At 36.4% G+C, this 25,903-nt stretch overlaps 1 protein-coding gene across 2 annotated transcripts in view; it reads left to right on the forward strand.

Annotated features, from left to right (window-relative positions):
- VWA8 (von Willebrand factor A domain containing 8) overlaps window positions 1–25,903 on the forward strand; it is a 182,609-nt gene that overhangs the window by 20,735 nt on the left and 135,971 nt on the right. For both annotated transcript variants that reach the window (XM_058824855.1, XM_058824856.1), the window contains exons 3-9: window positions 2,021–2,151; window positions 4,220–4,330; window positions 16,582–16,749; window positions 18,428–18,592; window positions 18,984–19,033; window positions 19,355–19,463; window positions 22,208–22,312. In XM_058824855.1, coding sequence (XP_058680838.1) covers window positions 2,021–2,151; window positions 4,220–4,330; window positions 16,582–16,749; window positions 18,428–18,592; window positions 18,984–19,033; window positions 19,355–19,463; window positions 22,208–22,312 — 839 coding nt within the window. The remainder of the gene's footprint in view (window positions 1–2,020; window positions 2,152–4,219; window positions 4,331–16,581; window positions 16,750–18,427; window positions 18,593–18,983; window positions 19,034–19,354; window positions 19,464–22,207; window positions 22,313–25,903) is intronic.

Below are 25,903 nucleotides of genomic sequence, written 5' to 3' on the forward strand. Positions count from 1 at the left end.
GGTAGAAGTAAAATCAATGTGAGATCTGTCCTAAAATTTTAATCATACCTTTAAGATAATACTTTTTCTTTGTGTGGTGCTTTTCAAATTCCCATACCTGTCCAGTAGCAAAGTTTGGACACAGCAGTTATTCTGCTGTTATCTATTACCCTTTATTTCCCTTTATTATAGATACATAAAGAATGTATCTAGTAGGAATTTCCCTAATTTCCTTGAAAATCTTGTAGAAAGGGACATGTTTTTCCTGTGAGGAATTGATTTGCACTTGCCCAGCTGTGTGTGGTACAATGTGCATTGCTTTTGGAATGCAGTACTTCAGCAATGAAGAAGAAAACATTTTACATTCATATGATCTCACCACACCATATGTGAAAGCTAATCCTGGACACACTAATTACAGTTGGTCAGAAAACAAAACTAGAAAATAGGGTAAACCTGAAATGTTTGTTTACAATTAGTCTGACAATCCTAATGCATAGATTGCCCACCTGCATGTGTATGCTATTTCTGTTCACATTGGTAGTAAGGATATTGTAAATTTCTCTGGAAGCAGATGATTTCAAATGGATTCCCTGAATGCCAGACAATGACCAAAACCTTCAGTTAATTTTTGTTAAAATTTTCCTTAATCTCCCTTATGCTTGAAAAATCTTCCTTGATTCTTACACAGTCATTTAATGCTCTTTCTGTAGTCTTACAAAAATAGATTTTAATTGTGGTTTGTGAAGATTCAGCAGCGAATTTAACTCCTTCAGGACTGAGTGGCACTATTGCCTGCTGTTCTTGACTCTGTCCTGCACATACTGGTGCCCCTGTATCAGATGTAACACCAGGGCTTGTTTTTGTAAATGTTGGCTTCTAATTGCACCCAATAATCACACTGAAAAAAGGTGAATAACCAAGTATTAGTTTGGAGATTTCATGGCCTCTTGCTCCTTTCTTACTGCACTTAAGGATCCCAGTCACTGCCCTTGAGCCTCCAGCTTCAAACCTCATCATTGGTCTTGTCAGACTGTTCTGAAAGCAGCCATACACACCCATGCCTTCATAAATCCCCCTCCTGACTTGCTTGTTCCCCTTCTCCTCCTACACTAGTGCTTTTTGCTTGTGGCTGAGAAAGAGCCAGGCTTTGCTGGGGAAGTGTGTGAAGGACTTTTCTGGGGATAGGATGATGTATGGCAATGAGTGTGATGTATGGCTCCTTCAGTATGCTGTTTCTGCATGATGCTTTCCAGTGCTGCCAACATTTGTATACATGTGATAAAAGTTAACTATCATCAGGTTATTGTTTTTTAAATTAATGCATATAGGTATTTCTTAATAGAAGTAAATAGATCTGCTTCAATTTTTTTTTTAATTGTGATTTTGGAAGCTGTATGGTATAAATGTAGTGATAGGCCAAAGTTTGGGTTTCCTCAATAATTTAATTCTGTGACTTATTGTGTCAAAATATAAACAAGAATGCAGTTGTCTTTAAAACATGCAGCAAATTAAGTTTGTCCCTGAACACTAATCCTAGTCTGGTGCAATCTGAGTTCTTTTGGGTTTAATTCAGCTTCACAATTCACAGAAGCATTGAGATGTAGGCTGGATAAATATTTTAGAAATTATATTTTGTAAATATATTATGTGACTGTATAATGTATTTATAGTACATTAACTGATGTTGGGGAGTCCACTCAACCTTGAGTAATAAAAACCAGTTTTTATGTTGATCGGTTTAATGTGAAATACAAATCCACAACCTATTTTTCTGGTTTATGTTGGTTGTTGTTTTTTTGAAGGATGAAGTTGTGCAGAGAAAAAAGAAATAGGTAAGATAGATGTATAAACTTTTATATGTCAGTTAAGTGGTCTGATATAAACTCTGTGTGGAATTCTCTGTTTTTCAGCTGTCCAGATTAGGGCAGTACAGCTTTGTGTATTTTCATTTTGGAGATAAGCTCAAAGAAAGTGTTGAATGGCCGGGTATCTAACACTTCAAAATTTAATAACCTGCTCTTATCTCTGTGTTTCAAAGTGACAGAGTCTCTGGCCCAGTCTGTAGTCCACCATTTAAGATGGATAATGCAGAAAGATCTTCTTGGCCAAGATGTTTTTCTTATTGGGCCTCCTGGGCCTCTCCGGAGATCAATTGCCATGCAGTACCTGGTGAGTGTGTTGGTTTAAATGTGTTGGAGACATTGTTATTAATGTCAGCCATTCTTATACCAGACAAATGGTAAAAGGTAGTCCTAGAGGATCTTACAGCAAGCTACTTAGGAAGTAAATAAGTTTTTTCATAAGTGTGCTTTTCAAAGCTCAGTTTTTGTTAACAGACAAATAGAAAGTACAGACATTTTAATACATATTTTTCTGCTTAAACTCCAGGGGAATAAAAAGAGTTGGAAAACTGTGTTACCATATGCTATCACAAATGGAGAAACAGGTTGTTCTCGGCATTATGTATGTTAGAAGATTAAGATATCTGCCTTGTGCTACAGACAGCAAATCGTTTTTGCTTCATTACATAAAAAAAGAAACGAAGGAAAGGATTTGGGAGAGAAGTGTTCTGAGTAACATTTGGGAACAGTTATTCTGAGTGTTTAGAAAGAGTAGATGCATGTATGATCCTCTCTTGGAATGTGGGAAGGACTTGTCTACAGCCATCTGCATGAACCATGGCAGCACCATGCACAAAATTTCTCATTTAAAAAGTCAGTGCCCTTAAAATGATCGGGGGGAGGGATGTCTGCCTCAAAACGTGATGTGGGTAGGATTAGGTCTGCTGTGAGCTGTGTCTGGAATCTGGTTGAGCAGAGGGTACACAAATGGAGGTGTATAAATAGTTGTCATAAAGATCAGGCATTCCTTTAAAAATCAAAATATACTAATTCAAAGGCTACCTCCCTGAGGTAAAGCATAGAGGAGAAAGCTACAAGACTCTGAACTTTGTCAAGGGGAGAAAAGGTTTCTTAATTCAGCAAACCAGATGTGCTACTTGACAGTTTGATGTGTTCCTTAAAATAAATGATAAGAGATTGGAATAACCTAAAAAGAGGACTTGGGAAAACACCTGATATCCAGGGATAGGATATAGAATGTACCTTCTTATTTATGCCACAGACTGTATGCACTTGAGATCTATTAGAAAGGCTGCCGCTTACTGATTCAATGCCAAGCCAAAAAATTATGTGAAGGCTGGTATTTCCGTGTGAGCTGATACATGCTGTGGTGCCTTTAATGAAAATATATAAGCCTGGAAAACTTCTCTTTGCTGTTGCTGAAAGCTATTATGCATTCCTTCACAGGGCTAATTGTTGAAAAACACTCTTTTTTGCCCCTTTAGTTAAAAGAAAGTGTAACTATATCTGCATGCAACATAAATTTGTGGCTTTGTAACCCACTGCAAAAGTGGAAAGAAAATAGTTTTAATTGGGTTTCATATCTTTGCTTTATTTTTTTCATACAGCTGTAGTTGAAAGCTGCCTGTTAAGAGGTACATCTTTAATTGAGAAATAAGGATGAAGAGCATTTCATTATGAATTGGTTTCCTAAGCAGAATGCATGATAACCCAGATATGGAAGTAGCAGAAATATCTGTTGTAAATACAAGGGGGAGTTGTTTTTATTCCTTTAAGATTGCAAATTCTGAGCATATCTCACATTGAATCAAAATAAGAAAAACAATAACCCAAGGATTATCCTTTCTTTAATAGCCTAGTTTTACAGATGCAGAGTGCATCTCATTACAGCCAAGGAAGAGAGGATAAGAGTAATACAGTTCATCAGTGTATTGGTAGGGCATGTGCAGGTAACAATCACAGCTACATCACGCTATAAGTGTTAATGAACTGTGAGAGTTGAACATTTCAATCTTTCACAGAAAACTTCTGATTTTGATTTGTGGATGCTGGCTGTTTTTCAGAGTCTGGAACCAGAAGATTAACCTACAGGATGTTACAGATGTTCAATGGAAAGCATATATAGCTCTTTTAGAATAGGTTTGGGGAAAATAAAAGTTTATTGAGCAGAAATTCAAACCATTTTGTTTGAGGAAGAACATGCTGTTAACATTTTAAAAATAAGAGATACTAGATTTTGTCCAGATTTATTTCAGATCACTGTGCTGCTGCCTAGAGCTTTTTTTGTACAATTATACCATTAGGTGTGTTCTTAAAAGTTCAGTAACTCAGGTTCTAGTGTTATTTCTGCAATAACTTTAGGCTGTTGTCCTCAGGAGCTGACAAAGCGGGAGGTTGAATATATCGCACTGTCGAGGGACACCACAGAAACCGACCTCAAACAGCGGCGAGAGATCCGGGATGGCAGCGCTTTTTATCTTGACCAGGCAAGTTGCAGTCACACACCACCTAGTCATGATTCACAAGTAGTTTGAAGGAAGTCGTGGTTTATATTATGAAAAATCAATGTATGGATTGTTGTGTTTCTAATCCAAGTAGAAAGTCCCTTGCACAATAATCTCGTTATTGTCATAAATGTTATCTTTATCCAAATCTAAGGCTACTCTGTCTCTTAAGAGTACTACAGGGTTGATTTAGACAGACCATTTTTGGTAAGAGTAAGGTCCATTCTGTGCAAGCTAGATGAGCACTGCCCTTGCTATTGTCTTCCTCAACATTTGCAGTACATTAGGTGTATGCAGAAGATTAGGTGAATCTTCTGATCTAGTTTAATTGTGAAAGCATCTAGTTCATGTGTTTAATGACTGCTCTGTGTTGTGAAACCCAAGCACAGTAAAGGGAGACAATTGGGAGATTTGATTTGAAACCTCACTGTTGACCGGGAATAAAATAATGATTTAAACACTCTTGCCATCCATATTGCTCCAGACCAGTAGCTGATATGCCACAGTCACAGAATTACTTGGGTTAGGTAAGATTTCTCTTCATAGGTTATCAGTGGAGATTTCCTTTCTGATTATGCAAGTAAAATTCACACTTCATGTGTAATGTCTGTTTTCGTAGATACCTAAAATTTTTACAGAAGTTAGGTTTCTGGTTAGATAGGATGGGAGAGTTGCTGTGATGCAGTATGAATTTAAAGGAGTTATCTAAAAGAGTTTTTGGTTGGTGATGCAATAGAGGTTAATGATATCACCATCATAAAGGTGTTTCGTGAGAGAAAACCGGAAACTTTGTTCTCTCTTTTAAAGAAACATTTTTCTTTTTTTTTTTCTTAAATTCCCAATGATCTCCTTTTCAGCTTCCAAATTTTCAAGAAACCTTTAAATAGATTTTCTTGAAACCACAATAAATGGCTTTGAGCAGTGAAAAATCATCAGAATGAAGAATTAAAAATTAATCTAAAATATGTTTTATTTTAGTTACTTCTGGGACTTCAAATTATTTCATTCTTATCTGGAAATGTGAGGATTGCACAATAGGAGATAATTTGAAGCACTGTACTCTGTTTTAGGGCTGTAAATGGCTTCTCATTTACCAGAAGATCAGAGCATTTGTGTAGGTTCTGGGATTAACTCATAGACTATTATCACTTCCACACCTGTCTGCTGTTAGGGGCAGCCTTATCCTCACCCTTGGTACAGGATAGTCAAGGCAATTGACCCATGGTGTAATAGCATTAATTAACTAACATCTGTAAGAGCCGCTGTGTTAAGGACTGTAAGAAGCTCACTGAGATGTGAGATGGTCTGTTACTTGTGTATTTGTCTGTAGACTTTGATCCCAGACTTTGATTTGTACAAAGTGAGGCTGTCTCACTCTGCTTTGAGTCATCTCGCTCCAACATGAACACTCTGGGAAGATTTGCTTCTTAAGATCAAGGTCTAAGATGACCACCTTCCTCAGTTGGTTAGGAATTTTCAGTTGAAAGGTTTTTGCCAGAATCCAGCACAGCAGTACTTCAGACCAAGATTTAGCTTTAGCAAGACACCAAAGTACTAAAATCTGTTGGAATCTGTTGCATCTTTGCTGAGCTCATGTTTTACTCATCATATTTATAACCAATGTGTGTTCAAGCTTTGAATGGAATTTAGGAAAATAAATACTTGGTATTTAGATGAACACTTTCAAAATACTGGAAATATGAAAGATGAATCTCCTAGATAATGATGTTCCAGCTGAGGTTTTCTCATCCTGCATTTTTGTTACATGCATAAAATATGGTACATAGTTATGTTTAGAACCATCATAGTCTAATTATTCCATTCTATTATTGAGCTATAAAATTTTACAGATTACACTGGTGCCTGAATTTCAATGATTTAATGTAATGATTTTGAGATTTGCAGATGCTGTACTAATTCAGAGCATTACAGAAGCCTGACACTACTCTTCTTTAAACTACAAGCTATTAACTGAGATCAATAGGAAGCACAAACAAAATATTCCCTAAAGAGCTTGGATTGCTTCAGTTGACATAGCTGAGACAAAGAAAAGGTGAATTCATGTGAGTGACTGAAGGTAGTAGACTCTCCTTTTCAGATTTTTGTACCATTTCCTTTCTCATGCTTGCTCTTCATGTCACCCCAGAGAAGACAGCAGAGCTTGAAAGTGTGGTTTCCAGGACATCCTGTGTCTGAATTCTACACCTTCAATAAAACTTATCTGTTGTTTAAGATATAGGAGGCTCTTTGTAAGCAAGTCATAATATACTAATGTAGTTATTTTACACTTTGAATAATAATACACTGTAAAAAAATCTGGCATCTTGTGACCAGAAAAAACTTTAATTTAGTGACTCATTGGGTTTGCAGACACAGAAAGGTTTACAAAGTGGTCTCTGAGTGACTGTTAAGATATTGTAGTTGTTTATAGCTCCACATTTAATAGTGACAGATTAGGTGCTGTAAGTTATTATCTCAGAGGTTTCAAAACATCTGCTATATTTTAATATGAAATTATGGAATATGATGGCAGATACTTAATTAAAATACATTGGAGAGGCAGTCCTTTGGAAGCAGTTGTTGAAATTCCATATTGAAGTATATATTGAAAGGCCAGCATATCAAATATTCTTACATATCAGTATTTCTTAGTACTAGAGTGAATCAAGTGGGAGAGCTGGAGTTAGGTAGTTAGAAGAGATATCTGATGAAGGCTGAAACAAAAGGGGTTTATTTACCTCAGAAATGGATCATTAAAATAATGGTAAACATTGAACTATCAAATTCACTGCCAATTAAAATAATGTAAAATAAAGAATTTATGATGAGGTAATGGCGAATTATTTGTTTTAATTCATGTACTGACAGCAGAAAATTTTGTTTGCTTGTCTTTACTTTGGGCCATTAATTTTGGCTTTCAGATGTTAATTCACTGTTAAAAGCCTCAAAATTTTCATTATTTCTATTACTGAGCTAATTAAGTAACCTATTGGTTTTATTCTCTAATTTATTGCATGGTTTAATTATATTGTATATCAAGTAATTAGAATTACTTTATATTACATAAGTATTCAAATGGCACCTTCAGATTTTACTTTTATTGATAGAAGACTTGTCTTGCAAAATGGCTTTCTGCCTCTATAAATCTGACAGTTAAGCTGTCAACTTCATTGAACCAGTAAGAAGATTCTAATAGCCTATTGTATTTCCAAAAATTAGGGAACTAGATTTGAGTTATTTGTCCTTTTTTTTCCCCATTTCTATATAGTTTTGCTTTTTCTTTTGTGTGTACAGATACATAAGTCACATCCCTGGTTTAAATTCTCATTACTGCAGCCTTCTGCATTAATAATTATTAAATCTAAGGAAATCCTACATTATTTTAATGTAGCAGGTGAATTTGGGAGAGCAGCTAATCCACTTTGTTAGTGCTTGAGAAGTGTATTGCTCCAGGATTGTGTTGCAAAGGACATTGTCCAGAATGCCCATTTTTGTTTACTCTTTATCTTCCAGCATTTGCATTATGAAGGAAGCTTCCCAAACACAAACCATGTAATAAAGTACACAGTCTTTTCTCTTCAAGACATTCAACTTAACTGAGGCTGGAATAAGTAGAAAGCTGTCCTAAGGTTATGTGCTGAACAATTGAAAATATAACGTCATGTTTTTGAAGATTTGCTGATTGAACTGCATCCACTGAGTGGATATATATGTATTTCACTGTCCTTTCTGTCTGTACAGAATTAGACTCTGTTTTGCAGTGTCTTTGAACTATGTGAACATACTCATTTTAGTTCAATGCTTTTTCATCCCTAACTGCACCAGCATCCTAAGTTATACAATGGCAAAATGTAAAATTGATTGTCAAGATACCAGAAGAATAGTCTTCTGACATGGCTTGAAACACTTCATGTAGTAAACAATTAAACACCCGAAGTGACAAAAATTACTCCTTAAACTATACTGTCTGTAAAATGAACATTACATGAAATCCCCTGGAGTAGCACTACCCAGTCTGGAGTTTGGCTTCTTTTAATCAAAGCAGATTAGAAAGGGAATTATAAAATAAGATGTGAGATTAATTGAATGAAATTATAATAATATTGGAGAGTGAGATTATAATATTTGAGAGTGTGTGTGTATGTGCATATGTATGTATGTTTGTGTACACAGATAAAAAACTTCCTATATTTTCTTAAAGACATGTAAGACTGATTCAGCTTTTAACAAAAATTAACCACTGAGTGAAAATTGTGTGATTCTTTGATTTATTAACTTACTGCCTTGGAGGTGGCAGTGAGTTTTTGATGTGCTGGGAAGTTAGCCACAGCCACATTGTCACAAAGTATAATTTCATGGGCTGACTAGCACTGCGGTGTCTGTGTACCTAGAACAAGAAGTAAAATAGTGAAGTCTGAAGAAGGAAGAGACAAGCAGTGCACTCAAAATTGTGAATGTTTCTATTCATTTTCTTAGTTTCTCCTTCAAAGAAGAGACAAAGAGAGAAATATTAGGTAGACATCAACAATATTTGGATGAAATTAATCTTTGTTGATGTTGGCATAATATATCTTTTATCTAAAATAAAAATGCATGTTAAGGAGCTCTGTATGGCAGCCTTTTATCTCATAGAAGTGATTTTGGTATAATCATTTGCAATACTTCATTCATGCTTCTTAAAGTGTCAGCATTCAACTGGATTTGTTAGGCTAGCAGCTCAGACTCTGGTGTCTTGTTTTGATGTGCAGGGCATATAGATGAATATCTGTGATGTAATGTGAGGATCATGTATTTGTAATTCCTTATAAGAAGTGTGAGATTCTTTTTGCTTGCTTTTGTATCTGTTACATGTATATTCCACTTCCTTTTCAGCTGTTATTTCCTACTATGGGGAAAGGAGCAATAGTTTGTAATATGTGGGATCATAATATCCATAGGCAATATGGACTTGATGGATGGTGCTCTGAGTCAAAGTGATTTAACAGTGATAACTAACTTCAAAATTGTTAGGTATCTGTCAAGCATGTAATTTTCTTTTTATTTTGCTGCTCATCAGGAAGAAAAATTTAAATTGCCCTCCTCCCTTATTCCTGTACAGAAAATAAACCTTGCCTAGGTTTATTTATTTGTAGGTTTTTTTACTAATAAATCTGTTGAGAACCTCAGTTTGCCTTCTGCTGGGCCTGGTTTCAGGCCACGAGGCAAAATGTTTCACATACTTGATGTAATTGTGCTCTCTTACTAAGACCCTTGCTGTAAAGCAGCTAAAATAGCTGGACCCTGCCAAGGCAGGGACATAATTTCTTGTAAATACAATTTGCAGGTACTGTTGCAAAAACACCTGACTGTCATGTTAAGGTAAGGGGTAATGGAAGTAAAACCAGATCACTTGATGTATGGTACTTCAAAAATGGAAAATAAAATTGTGTGGAGGAAGGTGAAATCAGTGACTGGGGAAACAAAGATCAATGACTGAAATGAAGGACTGTTCCAGTTCTTGTCACATTTACATATTTATGCTCTCATCATATGTTGATTCATTTCCTAGGGTAAATTTTTCTAGCCAAGTTTTGTGATTCGAAACTCGAATAAATTCATTTCTTTAGCTGCTTTTCATTCTGTGCCATGATACAGCATCATGAAATAGCTCCTCACCAGTTCAGGCCATTCATCCTCGCTGAAAAACTAACTGCTGCAGACTGCTGGATTCCCTCTTTGGATACCAGCTAGCCTGGCTGACAGTACTCTGGTATACTGCAATTTCTCTGTCTTTTGTGGGTATTTAAATAAAAAAAGGAGTGGATAACAGGATCTGCTCTGTAATTTTGCTAAACTCACAGGAGAAAACTAGCTATGAAACCTACCCAGAAAACATTTGATTAACTCAGTGGGGAGGTAGGCAGAATAGTGATGATGTAGCCCCCTCCTCCATTACAGAAGGTGTTGAATTAGTTCTTAAGTTACCTTTTTAATTTGACTAATTGTTTTAGTTACTATTACACTGATTTTCATTAAATTTGAACATCACATTTGGAATATGTGTAACTCGGTATGTTTGAGGCCTAAGCTCAAAAATGCAAAACTGTAGCTAATCATCATCTACAAAGTAAAATTTTTTTGTTACAAAAGATGGGATACACTTTTTTGGATGGATGGTATGCCTGTTTGTTATCTCATCTTGGAATGGAATTACACATTCATAACTTTTTTTATTAAATACATTTTATTTTAAAGAACTAGCATAAGATTTTAAAAATATTTATTAAGGAAAAAGATAGCTTTAAGTTTTCATTAAAATGTGACATTTTAGTTTTTAAAGTGGCTGAATGTGGCTTTAGTAGGCCTGTGTCTTACTGTGAAGTTTTTGCTGATACTTTTACTTTGGAGAAAGCCTTCTCATATTCAGCCATTTACTGGCAGTCCTTGTCAACTATGGAAGTCCCAGGTGACTGGAAGTTGGCAGATGTGACACCTCTCTCTAAGAGCAGTCAGAGCAAATTTGAGATTGTAGGATTCTATTACTTCAATCCAGTAAGTAGTCATCTATTTTAGTGTGGCTCAACAGGCTTCTAGTTTGCTCAACTCATGGGGGAAAACAATAGCTAGGGAATTAAGAGGCCTTGAAGCTGAACAAATACCTTACAATATAGTCTTTGGTAGAGACATATCATTAGATATGTCTTTTACACATATCTTGAAAGTCTAACAAATTTTTTTCCTCAGTAGGAGACAGTAAAAGCTCCTCATATTCCGTTCTGCTTCTCTGTCCTTTTTTTTTCCTATTATCCTTTACTTGTTGGGTAGTTTTAACAATTTAAATTTTAGAGGTTGGATTAATTGTATTTGACTTGTGGAAATGAACTTAGAAGATATCAGTTTCCTTTGAGTTGTGTGATGTTTGTTAGCATGATAGGTTACAGGGACTCAGACCTCTCATCTATGGAAGGTAGACTGTACCACATATTTAATAGTTCAAGTTTTGTCAACCTGCTGCAGCCAGTTGCCATTTTGTTAGCTCCAAACCAGCCCAAGTTTTGTGTTGTCTTTACCAGATGGTTGTTCAGGATCTTTTTTCATCATAAGTGACATCTGGACATTACATTGTTGTGATGTTTATGAGCTACAGACATGATTGGAAAGAATTGGGTGGATGAGTTTGTGTGGGATATTGTGTGGGTGGTGGGAACAAGATATTCCATTGGAAGGGACATCTGAAATGTAGGCTGCAGATGCAGAGAATCCTTACCTCATTTGTTCTTGTGTTCACTGAGTTGCTTGTACTGTTGTTTTTCTGTGTTCTTATGGTTGCTGTGCTTGAGATGTCAGTACAGGGATCTAGATTTCAGAGCAGGAGCAAGTCATCATCTAAAAAAATCCTAAATTGTACCTTGAGGTAGCTTCTGTAAAAGACACAGTTATTGGTTACTGTTGAGCAATTTCCAGCCTTTTAATTATAAAACAGTTCTGAAATGTAGTCTGTCCATCATATTCTGAATGATGCCTAGATCTGAAAAAAGTTCTTTGGAGTTCCCCAAGAGCTCCAAGAACTCCAAGAACCTTCCTCACGGATTTCAGGACAACCAGAATGTTCTGGTGTGCATTAAGCATTTTCCTGAGAGAAAAGAACTACCACTTCAGTTCTGGTATGTGAAAACTATACTGTTAAAATTCTTGTGGCTTTACAAACTATTTTGGTAAGCTGTGTAAAAATGTCTTCTTTCTCCAATATTTTTGCATTTCAGTGTGTGCATTGTGGTGAGGTTTTTTCTGTCCTTCCTGTTCTGACACTATATAACTTCATCCATATGTTTATACACTGTGATTTATGTCAAAATTGGGGTTTACAGCTTCCTGCATTTTCATATTTTGCACTGCTCACCATAATTCAGCTACAGGAAAGTCAATGAAAGGCTGCCTGGAGTTGTCTTGTTCCTAAGGTGTTTTTGCCTTTAAAGATATTTTTTTTTTTGGTAGGTGCAGTGTGAAACCATTGTAAGCATTCTGCATAATGTATTTGTTGCATAAAGCCACTACAATAAGAGCAATGCTCTGTGAAGTGTTTTTGCTCCCAGACTCTGGTAGCTGCAGGTATTCCCTGGAGCAGGTATCCAGGTTACCAGCCTTCCCGAGCTCTGGCAGCACAGGTGGGAGGCAGCAGCATCTGTCCTCTGATGAGCAAAATAGTCCCTTTGCTGCAGTGACAATAAATCTGCAAGCAAACTTTTAACAAATCTTTCTTGACCTTTTAACAAGAATGAATATGTTTAATCTCAGATTTAGTGACAAGGTTACATGATATAAACCCCCCCTGTCAAATTTGTGGTTTATGTTAGACGTTTAGAGTCAACAAAACTAATGAGAGAGGGAGTCAATGCAACTCTCTCTGGGTTCTCATTATAGAGTTGTGAAGATTTGTTTCTTGGAAGCATTTTTAAAAATAATTTTCAGTGACAGATTGCAAACTTAGTTTCCTTCCTCTGATTTTTTATATGCGTTTTAGCTCCCATACCAGTCCATCAATACACAGCTAAAACTGATGTTTTCAGAGGTTGCCTTGTAGTATGTCTAGTTTATTGGAAAAAATTACTACTCATTACTACTACCTCATTACTACTCAGAATGCAGAAACAGTGTGAATCAGAGATGAATACTTCAGCTCTTACGGTCTTAAGAGCAGACTTAGGCTACTTTGCACAAAAACTTTAGAGGCAGATGAAGTGTGCACTTACTTCATTGTATTCTAGGGAATCCAGTATATTCAGGTATGCTTTGAAAATGGAAGAAACGACATTGGAGTAAATTAGTGCCCAGGGGGTGGTGGTGGTATCATTGTTATGAGGTGTCTTTGATTAGGAAATAAAAAACTGTGGTTGTTCATTCAACCTTTCCTGAATCTGATCGTAAAAGGTGCATATAGGTAGGCAAAGATAATTTGAAATTTTATTTTCCTGAGAAATAGAATTTTGAATTAAAATTTCGAACAAATTTAAATTTTGATACTGTAAGCTGATGATCAGCAGTCAGCCCAGTGTATGTAGTAAGCTGCTTCTCTGGATTGCAATGCTAATGGAGAACATTCTCTTTCTCAAAATTAATGATTGTTATACATTTCCTTATATTTGCTGTCTACCCCTACAGCAGATTTTCTTCATATTCCAGTTCAAGAGAGAGGTTTTTGTTAGTACTGGAAGTCTGTTACTTCAACACATCCATAGTGTATGTGTGTCTCAACATGAGTCAACAAGATTCTATGGATACTCAAAATATTTTGAAACCATATGAACAGAATGTGTATTTTCCTCTGACTAGTAAAAATCAGTCATAAAGTCTTCATAGACTTATAATATGTAGAATCCAACCAGCTTGGCAAATAAATTGTTTGTTAAAACAAGTTCTGGCTATGTCTCCAAGCTGCATTTAGACAAAATAGCATTTTGTTCATGCCAGGTACTGGACTGTCAGCTGGAGACTCAGGTTTTCTATTCAAGCAGGTTGGAGCAGATTTTTGGCATGACCAATGACCTTCCTAGGGAAGAATGTTAGTAGAAAATTTGTTCTTTGTACACATTTTATGGGATGAGGAGAGAGGTGATTTTATGTTGCCTGTTAGGTAGTGTATGATGTCCCAAAGGAAGAAAAAAATTCATTGCTTTTTTTGAAGAATTAGTTGTTCAGTGGAAGAGAAATAATCTGAGGTTTAGTCCTTGTTTAATGGATTTATTCTTATTTTAGGTTCCTCAGATACTGATTATGAGGCTAAATATAAAAGTGTTGTCTTTTTAGGAAGGGAACTTGATCTGGGGATCTGTGCTAGGATTTACGAGTGCTTTTTTTCAGTAATGTTTGCCTGAATCCAGATTAGTTGTATTAATAATTAGGAATTGTTTCCATCTTAATAGTGATGTGAAAAGTTTACTCCATGGCTAATTTGCCAGTTGTTAGTTATGCTTCTAAATTGCACAGAAGTATCTTGATTTGTCTTACTGGTTAGTGTTGTGGTGGTTTAGCACCAGATAGAAATTAAACTGCAAATAAGCCTCTCCCCTTTCCCCCTTCCCCTTCTAGTGAGAGAGGAACAGAGTCCAAGATGTGGGTTGAGATAGCAATTTACTGAAAGCAAATAGCAATGGAATAAGAAATGCACAGTAAAAGCAGCAATATTAGCAACAAAGGTATTAAAAAAAAAAAAAAAAAGGTGCTTTACATACAAAAAGTGTTCACCACCTCAGCTTAGTTGTGGTTTGCCCAGACAAAGACAAGATGGTGAGAGCTCCCTCAGTCAGTGCTTCCCATCCCTAGCTCTGAGACAATGGGGAGCAGTGATGGACAACCCCCTGAAAGCCAGGTCACATTATGCCATGCCACCTGTTTCTGGACAGTTCTGCTGGGACTCTGTTCCATGTGGCACTATGGCTTTTGACCAGTCCCTGCCTCTGCCTCTGGGGCTTGGTTTGGGCTGAGCTCCTGTTGTCCTGGTTTTGCTGCCACTTCATTCCCCAGGGCCACTTCCTGCACTGGCGCCTGCTGAGGTTTGGCTCTGTGCCAGCTTCACCTTTTGCCAGGCTCCACTGGGCTCAGCTGCTTTCATCACCCTGAGCCACACTCTCCTGAGGGATGGGATGGGAAGGGCAGGGTCCTCATGGCTGGTCCTGGCTACCTCTCCCAGAGAGAGAGTGGAGGCAGTGTTGCACCCGTGGTGTGTGCTCACCCTTGGCTTCCCCTGAAGCCTCACCTCGTTGTGACCTGTGTGTTATAGAACAGCAGCCTGGGCAACCCGTGTGGTTGTGAGCTCCAACCCCTCTCTGAAACCAGGGCAGGTGTCTTCTGTGTCTCCTCGGATGGGTGTCTGAGTCAGTTGTGTGCTTTAAACCCATGCAGCAATTAATTTGTTGTGCTGAACTCATCTTTGTTCCTACTTTATCTGTATGCATTTGTCTTTTATGCGTCTGCTTCCATATGTAATTTTTGGTTGGTTATTTTTGTATTCTGGTGCTTCTTCATTATTCTTGTTCACATCTTCCTTCTTTCTCACTGACCTATTTTTTGGCATCTATTGTATTCATCAGTGATTTTCATCTAGCATTATATGACAGGTTCTTCTGTAGGAGTTTATAGGAGACATGCTGGGAAAAGATTTCATTTGTTCTCTTTGCAACTGTGCTTGTGTCTGAAATTGTGTTTAGATGTGATAGGAATGCAAAGAAAGACTCTGGTGCCTCTAAATGTTGCCTGTGCCCAAACCTGCCACATTATTATCAGCTTAAATTTCTGCAAATCAGAAGAAGACAAGAATGCATTGTATTTCAGAGTCTTTTACTGGGCAGTAATTATGAATATTAGATATCAAGTGTACTTAATGTACTTGAGTTAATGTCATTGTAACAAAGTTGTACAAAATCATCAGCACCAGAGGTTAATTTTACCTTTTGGCTCCACGTAGGAAGCAGCCATATATAAACAACCAATAAAGTAGAAAAGAAACCGTTTTCTAACCCTAAGTTTTCAATGGATTATCAAGTTAATGGCTGCATTTTTGTTCTGGTTTTGTAGAGGACCGTACTCAAGTCAGTGAATATAATTTTAAATTAAATGATTCCTTTTAATTTTATTACTATTTTAAAAGTCTGATTACTTGTGGCCCTATTTTGCTTTCATCATCCCTGTTTGGTTTCAACACACATTCTAATCAAACTAAAGTAATGTCCTGAGGATGAATTATGCTGATGAATATTCAGAAAAATATAAGGGAATACTGGACTTTTTTCTAAATGTCTTAATATGATGTAAATAGGTAAAACCCCCTTGATTGTGTTTTCTGTTAAAAATGCTATTACAGAATTGTTTGGTGGTGTTAAACTACCTGAAAGTAGTAGAAAGAATGAAAGAATATTATGTGACATCAACATTAAAGGATGTGACATATATATATATATATATATATATATACACACACTGTGTTTGGTCTAAAATTCTGTAAGGTTTTGTATCTTATGCTGTTGGTACAAAATACTGGAACTTCTGTCAGTCCCCATAATAGTTAAGCAGTAAAACTCCAGCTCATGAATGTGTCACCCTTCCACTGCTACTGAGAGTCATGTTGATTTGTACAGAAGTAAATGTTGTTTTGGGAAAGTTCTTGGAAGAACTTGGAGGTTCTTTTTCAACAAAAAATTGTTTGAATTAATTTTGTGAAGTTTGTTAAAATGTTGGGAGATTTTATATTTTTTTCAAAGTGTGCAGTTCGTGCAGCTACGGAAGGCAGAATCCTTGTTCTGGAAGGCTTGGAGAAGGCTGAGCGGAACGTCCTGCCAGTGTTGAACAACTTGCTGGAGAACAGGGAAATGCAGCTTGAAGATGGTCGTTTTCTCATGTCTGCAGATCGTTATGACAAACTTTTGCAGGTATGGAAATGCTATTTGAATTTTCTTTTTTTTTTTTCCTCCTCTTCTTGCTAGTGCTAGAATTTTGTTGTGAAGGAGGGAGTACTTAGGAGTCAAATGGGGGAAATTTCACCAAGGTTTCAATGGGTTTTTTTCTATGTTGTCTACGTATGAAAAAGAGTAGTCCATGTTAGCCTTGTATGAAGCCTGTATGTTTCTAGAATGGGAAAGCCACAATGTGAGAGTAACTAAAATGTCCTTGTGAAAAGATATTGAAGTTGAACTTGATGCCATGAAGTTCAGATAATGCTTCAGCATGGCAGTAGTCTTGTTGCTAAGCTTTTAAAATATTAGGATACCAAAAGAATGAGGTCAAGATGAGTATCTCTAGTCACTATATTGGTGCTGTTTTGCCTTTAATTTACAAAAGTATATGTAAACAGCAGTCTAAACTACAGAAAAAATGGTTAGAGTCTTTTCCTTTGATTGGAAATGGATTTCAGTGTCTGCTGTCATTAGTGCTTTAAGCCATTTTCATGTCTTTGGGCTTTGAGTCCCACTGCTTGGAGGGATACTCTTCAGGCTTTTTCTTTTATTTTTTGACAGTTTCAGTAGTACTTTGCACCTTAGTTCCATGTACTGTAGTTTCGAGCCACATACCTGTCAGTCTGATACCTGCTTCCTCACCTGCTTCCTCATGTTTCTATTCTGTCATACCTGTGGTTAGGTGTATGATTCAAACCCATGTGACACAGCAAAGAAATTTGCAATAAGCCTTCAGATACTGATGTCCATCATATTAGGTTGCCAGCTGTGCTGAAGTACCATCAAAAAAAATTTTGTAGTATTTAATTGGTAGATGCAATTACTGGAAGCATTATTATTATATTTCAAAAACAAGCTTTTAAAATGTAATTGTATTAAAAAAAATAAAATGAGAATTCAAACTAAGACGTTGTAAAACGCCTCTCTTCTTTTAAACACTTTTCGGATGATTAAATGTTTCAAAACTATAGCCTCAGGCACACTGATAATAGTATATGAATTAAATAAATCTCTTGCTACAATGCTAAATTTAATATTGTTGTTTTGTTGTTTGGGAACTATTGTATTATATAAACTAATGTTCAATTTTGCTTCTCCTGTGTGAATAATTACTGAGCATTGAGGTCTGAAGGAAATGTATTCATATATAGTTTCAGGGAGGACTTAACTGTGTGTGATATGGATAGAGAGCATTTTTTTATGTCAAGAATCCTTTACTTGACGTAATACAACATTTCATGTCCTAATGAGGGAGAATAATGGAGCTTCTAACATGGAGATTTTAGTTGCCTTTATACTTAAAAGAGAGGGAAATAAAGAAGAAAAAAACTTGTTCATTGTAGCACACTTTTAATGTTTTAGAATAAAATATATTTTATGGTCAGTTTATTTTCTTTTCTTTGTAAAAAGGTCTGAAAGTTATACCTTAGTCGTTTTTTCTGTGTTCATTTTGGAAAAACTTGTTTTTACCATCCACAGATTTGACCAGTTGAAGTCTCTCTAGTTATTGCATGAAAGACGAGAACATTTGAGAAATTGCCACATTTAGGCTGATGGACTGGGGCTTTTAATTGAGCTGGACCTTAGCCATCATAAGTTTTTAATGATGCAATGTGGGCTCTTTTTTTCCTGTTGCTTTTTTAAATTTATTTAGGAGCATACCAAATCAGAGTTAGATGCATGGAAGATTGTTCGGGTTAGTGAAGATTTTCGAGTGATAGCCTTGGGCCTGCCAGTACCTAAATATTCTGGTAACCCTTTGGATCCACCCCTCCGCTCTCGATTTCAAGCAAGAGATGTTTATCATCTGCCCTTTAAGGTGAGTGTGGTAGACTGGATCATTTGTATGGAGTAGAGATAATATTCTGATGTTATGTTTTACTTACCTCATCTCTGAAAAGAATTATTGAGTAACACATTTATCTTGAGGTGCATTTTTCATATTTTCGTATTGCATAGTAAATTCCTGACAAGTCTAGAGCTGCCATGGAATGTTGCAGCAGAAAAGTAAATTCCATAGCACGGCCCATTAAAGAAAGAATTTGATCTTTTTTTTTATTCTTAAATAAAATTAATTCTGTGTCAAGGAGTAAGTAGAATACTCATGTCTAAATTAGAGGGAAAGATAGAGAATGCTTCATATCATGACCTGTGACTCACAATATGATGCCAAAATTAATTTACTCTGTGATTTTATGTTCTATTTCCAGGACCATCTTCAGCTGTTATATTCAATTGGATCAAACATTTCCACAGAGAGGTAATTTTTCATAATTAAAAAAAAAGAAATTGAATGAAGAAACTATGTCCTTTCAGAATTCCATCCTATTTTTGTGCCTCTATAACTGCATAGAGACCAGAAGTGAAGAAATTTTTAATATGTGTGGGCATATGCTTGCACAGCTTTTTCTATGCAGCCTTCATATAATGAATCCTTAGTGCTTTAGAACTTCGGTCGCACCTTACTTGTGTGCGCTCAGAAGTAGTTTCAGCATCTTTTACTATATTTAACTTTTTATGCTCTAGTATTTTAAATACAGATAGCATGTATAAAACTCTGTAATTACTTTTTCATATGCAGAATTTCTCAGCTCCTGTCTTTTGCTACAACTCTCTGCTCTCAAGAATCTTCTACATTGGGACTTCCAGATTTTCCTTTAGACAGCTTATCGGCTGCAGTTCAGATTTTGGTATGTGCATACATGTGCTGTGAAATCGTATGGGTTTAAAATTGCTCAGAATTAGATTTGGTTTATTCATGTTGTTAGAAGAAGATTAACGTGAATATTAAAAAAAAAAAACAAACCCTGAAAACACTAGGAATAGTTTGAGGGAGAAAAGTCTCCAAACATATAGCATAATACTGAAGAACAAAGTATGGTATGACGTAAGATTTGTGTTGTTATTAAATATATGTATCTTAGAGCTCAATTTATTATTTTACCCACTCTGGTAAATCACCTTACCAAGCTTCAGGGCATGTACAATTTATCTGATGGCACTGAGGTGGCAAGTAGAGAGAAATAAAAACCACAACCTAAAAGTGCTTTGTATTTAATGTTACATATGTAAGTTAGATTGATTGCATTACGAAGATACCTGTTGCTCTCCACTGACACCCTAAAGTACCCAAAACAAATGTGTGCATAGGAAGGAGTTAAATTGTATGAGAGGAGGCCTACATTAGGTCTTTGGGCTGACTGGTGGATTTAGAAGAAACAGAAATGGAGAATTATGTGAAGATGCAAGCTGTACAGTCTCAAAGATGCAGTGCTTCCTGACGGCTAAGTCCAGAGAGAAATAGGGATTGTATATCCACAGAGTTCACAGGGACAGGTCAGGCAGCTCAGGACTAAAGTTGGGTCATTCTTTCTGCTTTCCTGGATAGTCCTTTGTCCCTTGGACTTTATAATTCCATGGTAAAAAGTCAAAGACAATATGGAAGGTGCCTCCTGACGAAAGTCAGGAACATGAGATCTGTATAGAGAGGGGTTTGTGCCCTTTCATGTGCAGGAACACAACCCAGGAGGGTAAAATGCCAGGAGAGTTTCTCAGACCCACTCTCCAAGGTGCAGGTGTCTGTAGAAGGAACTCTAGATAGTTCTCTGTTGTCTCATGTGCAGTCATTTTATCTATGGTACTGCTTAGCAGCACTTCACTTCCTACATATTTTATTGGATTATAAACATTAAAGCATATTAATTACTTGTGTTACTGTGGTGCACAATCCCCTCAGTTGTGCTGGATACTTACAGAGAGAATTTGTTTTCTGAATTAGGGGTCCTACATTAGATATTAAAAAGTGGTGTAAATTCAAGCTCAGTGAAATGAAGTAGTATTTGAAGGGCTTTGGGAAAAAAAATTGTTGGATTTTGAAATAAATTGCTAATTTTTATTCTTTGAGCTGCAAAGTGAAAAATTATTTTTAAATGAATGCCAGATAGCTTTCAGAGTAACAGAAAGAAAATGAGCCCTAAGCTATTATCTAAACTATGGAGTGAAGGAAGCATTTTATTTTACATTAGAGAATGTGAACTGTTACATTGTATGACAGTGTCTTTTTTAGGTACATGGAAACTGTTTCTTTTAGAATTAGTTTTAATCACTTGGATTTCTAAGCTGTGCTCAGTGATTTCGAGCTACATAATTTTTCCTTTGTATGTTGGGTCAGTGCCATACTCTGCTTCTAGTTTAGTTAGTCTGTTTAAAAGTGTGAAGAGAGTGCATTGTGATGAGTAGTTTCTTATCTTCTGTCATAGAGTCACACAGTCCCAAAACATAATTTCTTAGTTTGAGAACTCCTGCCTGACAAAAGGGATTTTTTTTTGTAAGGTCTTTTTCTGAAGAGGCTTATTTTATACATTCCATTGTAATTATTACTAATTTGAGATAATGTGGAAAAATTATATGGTATGTCTTTATATATAAATGGAGGACTTTTAAAATGCAATAAACGGCTCCCTAATCCTTAAAGCTGTACATTTACTATAGTGCAATAAATGATTTATTTTTACTGGGTTTTTTAATGTGGAACATTATAAATAGTGTTACTGCTTATAAATTGAATTATGCATTTCATAAAATATGCGTCTCCTGGTTTCATTTCCAAGGAACTCTTCTTTCAGTTGTGTGCTTATGTAAATCCAAGTGTATAACTGAAAATCAGTTAATTTTATTTGAATTGCTTTATTTGCTTTGAAGGCTTAAAAAGATAGTGCGTGTCAACTGACTGTTTTCCACTAGTGTTACACACAAATAGTCCTTAAAAATTTGCAATTCAGTTTCGAAGCAAACAATCTATATTTAATCAATTGAGAGAGAGTTTGAAATGCCTTTTTTCTACCAGGAAAGGCTTTATGCAGAGTGTCTTCAGTAGTCATAAATGCATTTCTCTTTCTTTACTGCTGCAGCAAAATAGTCAAATGTGTTTCTAGTTCAGGCAGCAATTGACAGAAGAGTTAGTACTTAAATCTAATAGGGAGATAGTAAAAAAAATAAAAGGTTCAATATAATAGAATCAAAATTAAGTACTATAAATTGCTGTGAATGTGTAGATTATTATTGAAATACAGATTTCTTGTCATGTGTTTTTTTTTCTAGTACTGTGAAACTCATTTACCTGTGGTGGGATTTGTCTGTCTTGGCCATATTTGTCTTTAGGTATCTGAGCCAGTCACTGTAGCTTCCATTTATGCACAGGAAAGAAAATAATTTTTAGAACATAGTCCTTCTAATCTACTTTGGACACTTAAATTATAATGAATTACACCTGAGGAGTGCCTGTTTGGACATCTAGTCAAGTACTGCTTGTAGTGGTCCTTTGTATATTTCCCTTACAGTCTTATTTTAAGTTCAAAGCTGTGCAGAATTTTGGGTTAATGGCTGGTGATAGAATGAGCCAATAATTTTTTCAATTTTTTAAAATTTGAATTAGGATTCCTTTCCTATGATGTCAGTCCAGCATGTTATTGACCGGCTTTACCCCTATCATCTTTTCCTTGGAAAGGAAGGCAGAACTGCAGTCAAAGACATGTTAAAAGTAAGTATTGAATATATATTTATATTATAATTCTAGGGAGTGGTGGATTATGGCTGTAGTTCTCCTGATTAATGGTATGTCCTGGTTTAGGGCAAATTTATGAGGAAACTTCAGAAGTGGTCTTTTCTAGAAAGCAAATTCAAGTGGCCTCTACCCCAACTGGTTCGGGAGGTAAACCTCCTTTGAGAAAAGTGGAAAAAAATGTTTATTTAACAAGCAAAGCACTCACAAACAGGGAAAAATAAATAACATTAAACAATGAACCTCTTGCTGTTCTGAAGAGATGGCAAATTCAGAGTCCTTGTATGGGCTGCAGCTCAGCTTGTTCAGTCTCTTGTCAGTCCCTCCTGCACTGGAAATCACTGCATCCTGGGGCCTGGTGGGCCACAGGTGGGAGCTCCTGGTGCTTTTCTGGGTTTTCAGCAGGGCTGAACAGTTCCGAGAAAAAAAAAAAAACCAAACACAGTCCGGGGAACATCTCTGCCTCAGCTAGCTAAAAAGTAACTAAAAGCAAAGGAAAGCCCTGTCCTGCTGTCTGTGCTGCAGACAACGTGCACTGAGTGAGGAATGGGAGGGAGTGAAAATGAAGCTTCTGTGCTCACAAACTGTGCACCACCGCTTCCTCCTCCCTTTGCTCTTGGGTCTGGTTGTAAAGGTGTAGAACTTATTTCTGGGCTAAACAGATGAATGGGGATACAATTCAGCACCTGGTACTTCAGGTCATGGTACTTCATTATTTCTGTATAAAAACAGGAATCTTAAGTAAATTAAATGGCTACATTATTGCTAATGCTTAAAACTTTTGTAACAGTATTTTTAAAAGCCCTCAAAACTAGTTAATTTTATTATGGTGAAAGGTGAAACCTCTACGATCTTTGGAATATTTAGACCTCAGTTAAAGACCACAGAAAAGTCCTCATTATAAGTGGTTAATAATTTGAAAATAGTTATTTGTATGGTTAAGGTAATGCATAAAAAATACCTCTGGCATTTGACGTTTAAGAGAAGATTCTAAAAAGACTGTAAATATCGCATGTACAAAGTACATTCACTGTTGCATGATTATAGATTGTGTTAGTCTCTGGTTTGGTCTGTGTTACTTTTTGTTGCTTCTTGTTGGTCAGATCTGTTTTGTCAGTTTGTCCATGTTTAATAGTAGCTTACAAAGCCTATAATTATGATGAGTTATTTTATTTATCTTTTAAAACTTAAGCACAGTGTCATCTTTCTTTAACTTTTAATATGTTGTAGCAGTTACATATGTTGCTGAAAATTAGCATTAAAGCATTTTAACCAGCTCGTTCAGTCCTGAAAATTAGATATTATTTCTACATTCATATTTAGAAATAACCAACTTTGTAGCTAGCAAATATTTGGTTTCCATAAAACCAAGCTTATGTGCGAGGGAAATGTTTGCCTGACATCCCTGCTGACGCATTCTTCTCTCCCCTCCTTTTTGCATTGGAGTTCAGTCTTATATTCCCTATGTAACTGGGCTGCTCTCCTACTTGTCTTCCTCAGTTTTGGGATGGACAGTCCTTGCATTTGATTAGAAGGTTGTTCTGAATGACTTGCTAGCTTTTCTGAACCATCAAAGCTGACTCCTGTGGGGTCTGACCTACCACTTCTCCAAGAAAGCCAGTATGGCCTGAAGTCCAGGACCAGAAGTAATTTGTCACTTGTCTGTAACTGTTGCACAGGAATTTCCATCTGAATATGAGGAAGAACTGCTTTATTGTGCGGGTAACCCAGCACTGGACCCCTGAGAGGTTGTAGGGTCTGTGTCACTGGAGATTTTCAAGAAGCATAGGGTCACAATCCTGTGCCACGTGCTCTGGGATGACCCTGCTTGGGCAGGGAGGTTGGAGCAGATGACCCCCTGTGGTCCCATCCAGCCTGACGTTCCAGTGGTTCTGTGTCATGCTTTCCTTCCACCACAGTATGGGCTGGTTAAAGTTGCCTGTAAGATCAATCGTCTCTGTGTGTAAAGAGACTTGTATCTGTTAGCAGAGCAGTAGCAGTCACTTTTTAATATGTCAGTCACACATATTTTAATATGCCTTTATTTTAAATACTTTGTCATTTTGTTTATTCCTTCAGTTACAGATGGTGAATGTCTTTGTGTTCTACACCATCAGCTTAATTTTCTATTTCTTTTCTTTAACTTTGTGTTGTGCATGCTTTTGCTTCTTGTATAAGACAGATTGATTTGGCTCATAAAACTTTCTTTCTAAATAATAATCTGCTTTTAAGTACTTATTTAATGGAATTTTCTGTGATAATTTTCCTCTTTTTAAAGAAAAAGTCTTCCTCATCACTACCTTCACAAACTTACTATGTCAACAAATACACATAATCTTATTTGGAATTTAATTCTATTTGCGCACCACAAATCTTGTTAAGCACTGAAACTTAAGAAATACAGAAAATATCTGTTTATAATGATGTTATAACAATAGCAGCTCCAGAACTGTATACATTTTAATAAGAGATTATTTTTTGCATTCTATAAGAATGGAGAGGGAGAGGAGTCTTCCAGAAGCAAGACTCCTCTTTTTTATGGGTTTTGTAAGAGTGTCCAGGTAATAACTGCTACTGAATACTTCTTTTTGTGTAAAAGGAAATGCTAATCTTAACTGGGTGGTAACAAGAATTGAAAAAAAACCAAAAAATACTGGAAGTGTGTTGGCATTGATGGATTAATTTGTGTATTCAATCACTTCTTAAGCTCAGCTAACGTTTAAAGAAAAAAACCCCAAATTTCAGATAATGGAATGTACAGTTTAGGTGTCACGCTCAGACGCAGATATGGGGGATATAGGATAACAGTAATATAGGATAACATACCCTAATTTCAGGGTATTTTCCCTTCCAGTCAGCTGTTGGAGCTGAGAAGTGAGATAGACTGTGGTTATGCCAAACAGGTAGTTTTGGCAGCTGTTAACTGCTGTCCATGTTTCCTGAAGAGATCATATTCTTAAAGCACTGTCTTCCCAAATGTTATCTTCAGCTTGGAGATATTCTTTCCTTATGCACCTAGCTTACTGAGGCAACACCAAGATCTAGGCATTATTTGTAATTCATATGCTCAGAAATGAAATAATGTGACATAATGACTTATGCCTTCCCTGGGAGGGAAGGTATTGTCTTGGGGCCGTTTGTGGATGAGAAGCTTCAGGCGAGCCAGCAATGTGAGCTTTGAGCCCAGAAAGCCAGCTGTACCCTGGGCTGCATCAAAAGCAGTTTGGCCAGGAGGCTGAGAGAGGGGATTCTGCCCCTCCATTCCCACCTGGAATAATGTTGAAGAAAAAAGGATGTGTATCAACCAATTTTTTAAATTTGATTCTAATGTAACTCCTTGTTTCAAACTAGTTAGCATAAAAAAAAAAGCATTTAAGGATTGTGCTCTAATCCAGCATCAGCAGTGGTCTTTAGAGGTGCTTAACATACAAAAGCATTTGTACAAGTGCTACAGTTTGCAACACTCATTAGTTCACTAGCTTGCAACAGTCAGGACAAAAGTACCAAAATAAACTTGCCAGTGATGTGGCTTTGTTTACCCTTATTTGAAGTTTCTGCACTTTGGCAACT

This window comes from Ammospiza caudacuta, chromosome 2, assembly GCF_027887145.1.
Source record: "Ammospiza caudacuta isolate bAmmCau1 chromosome 2, bAmmCau1.pri, whole genome shotgun sequence".
Lineage (NCBI taxonomy): Eukaryota > Metazoa > Chordata > Aves > Passeriformes > Passerellidae > Ammospiza > Ammospiza caudacuta.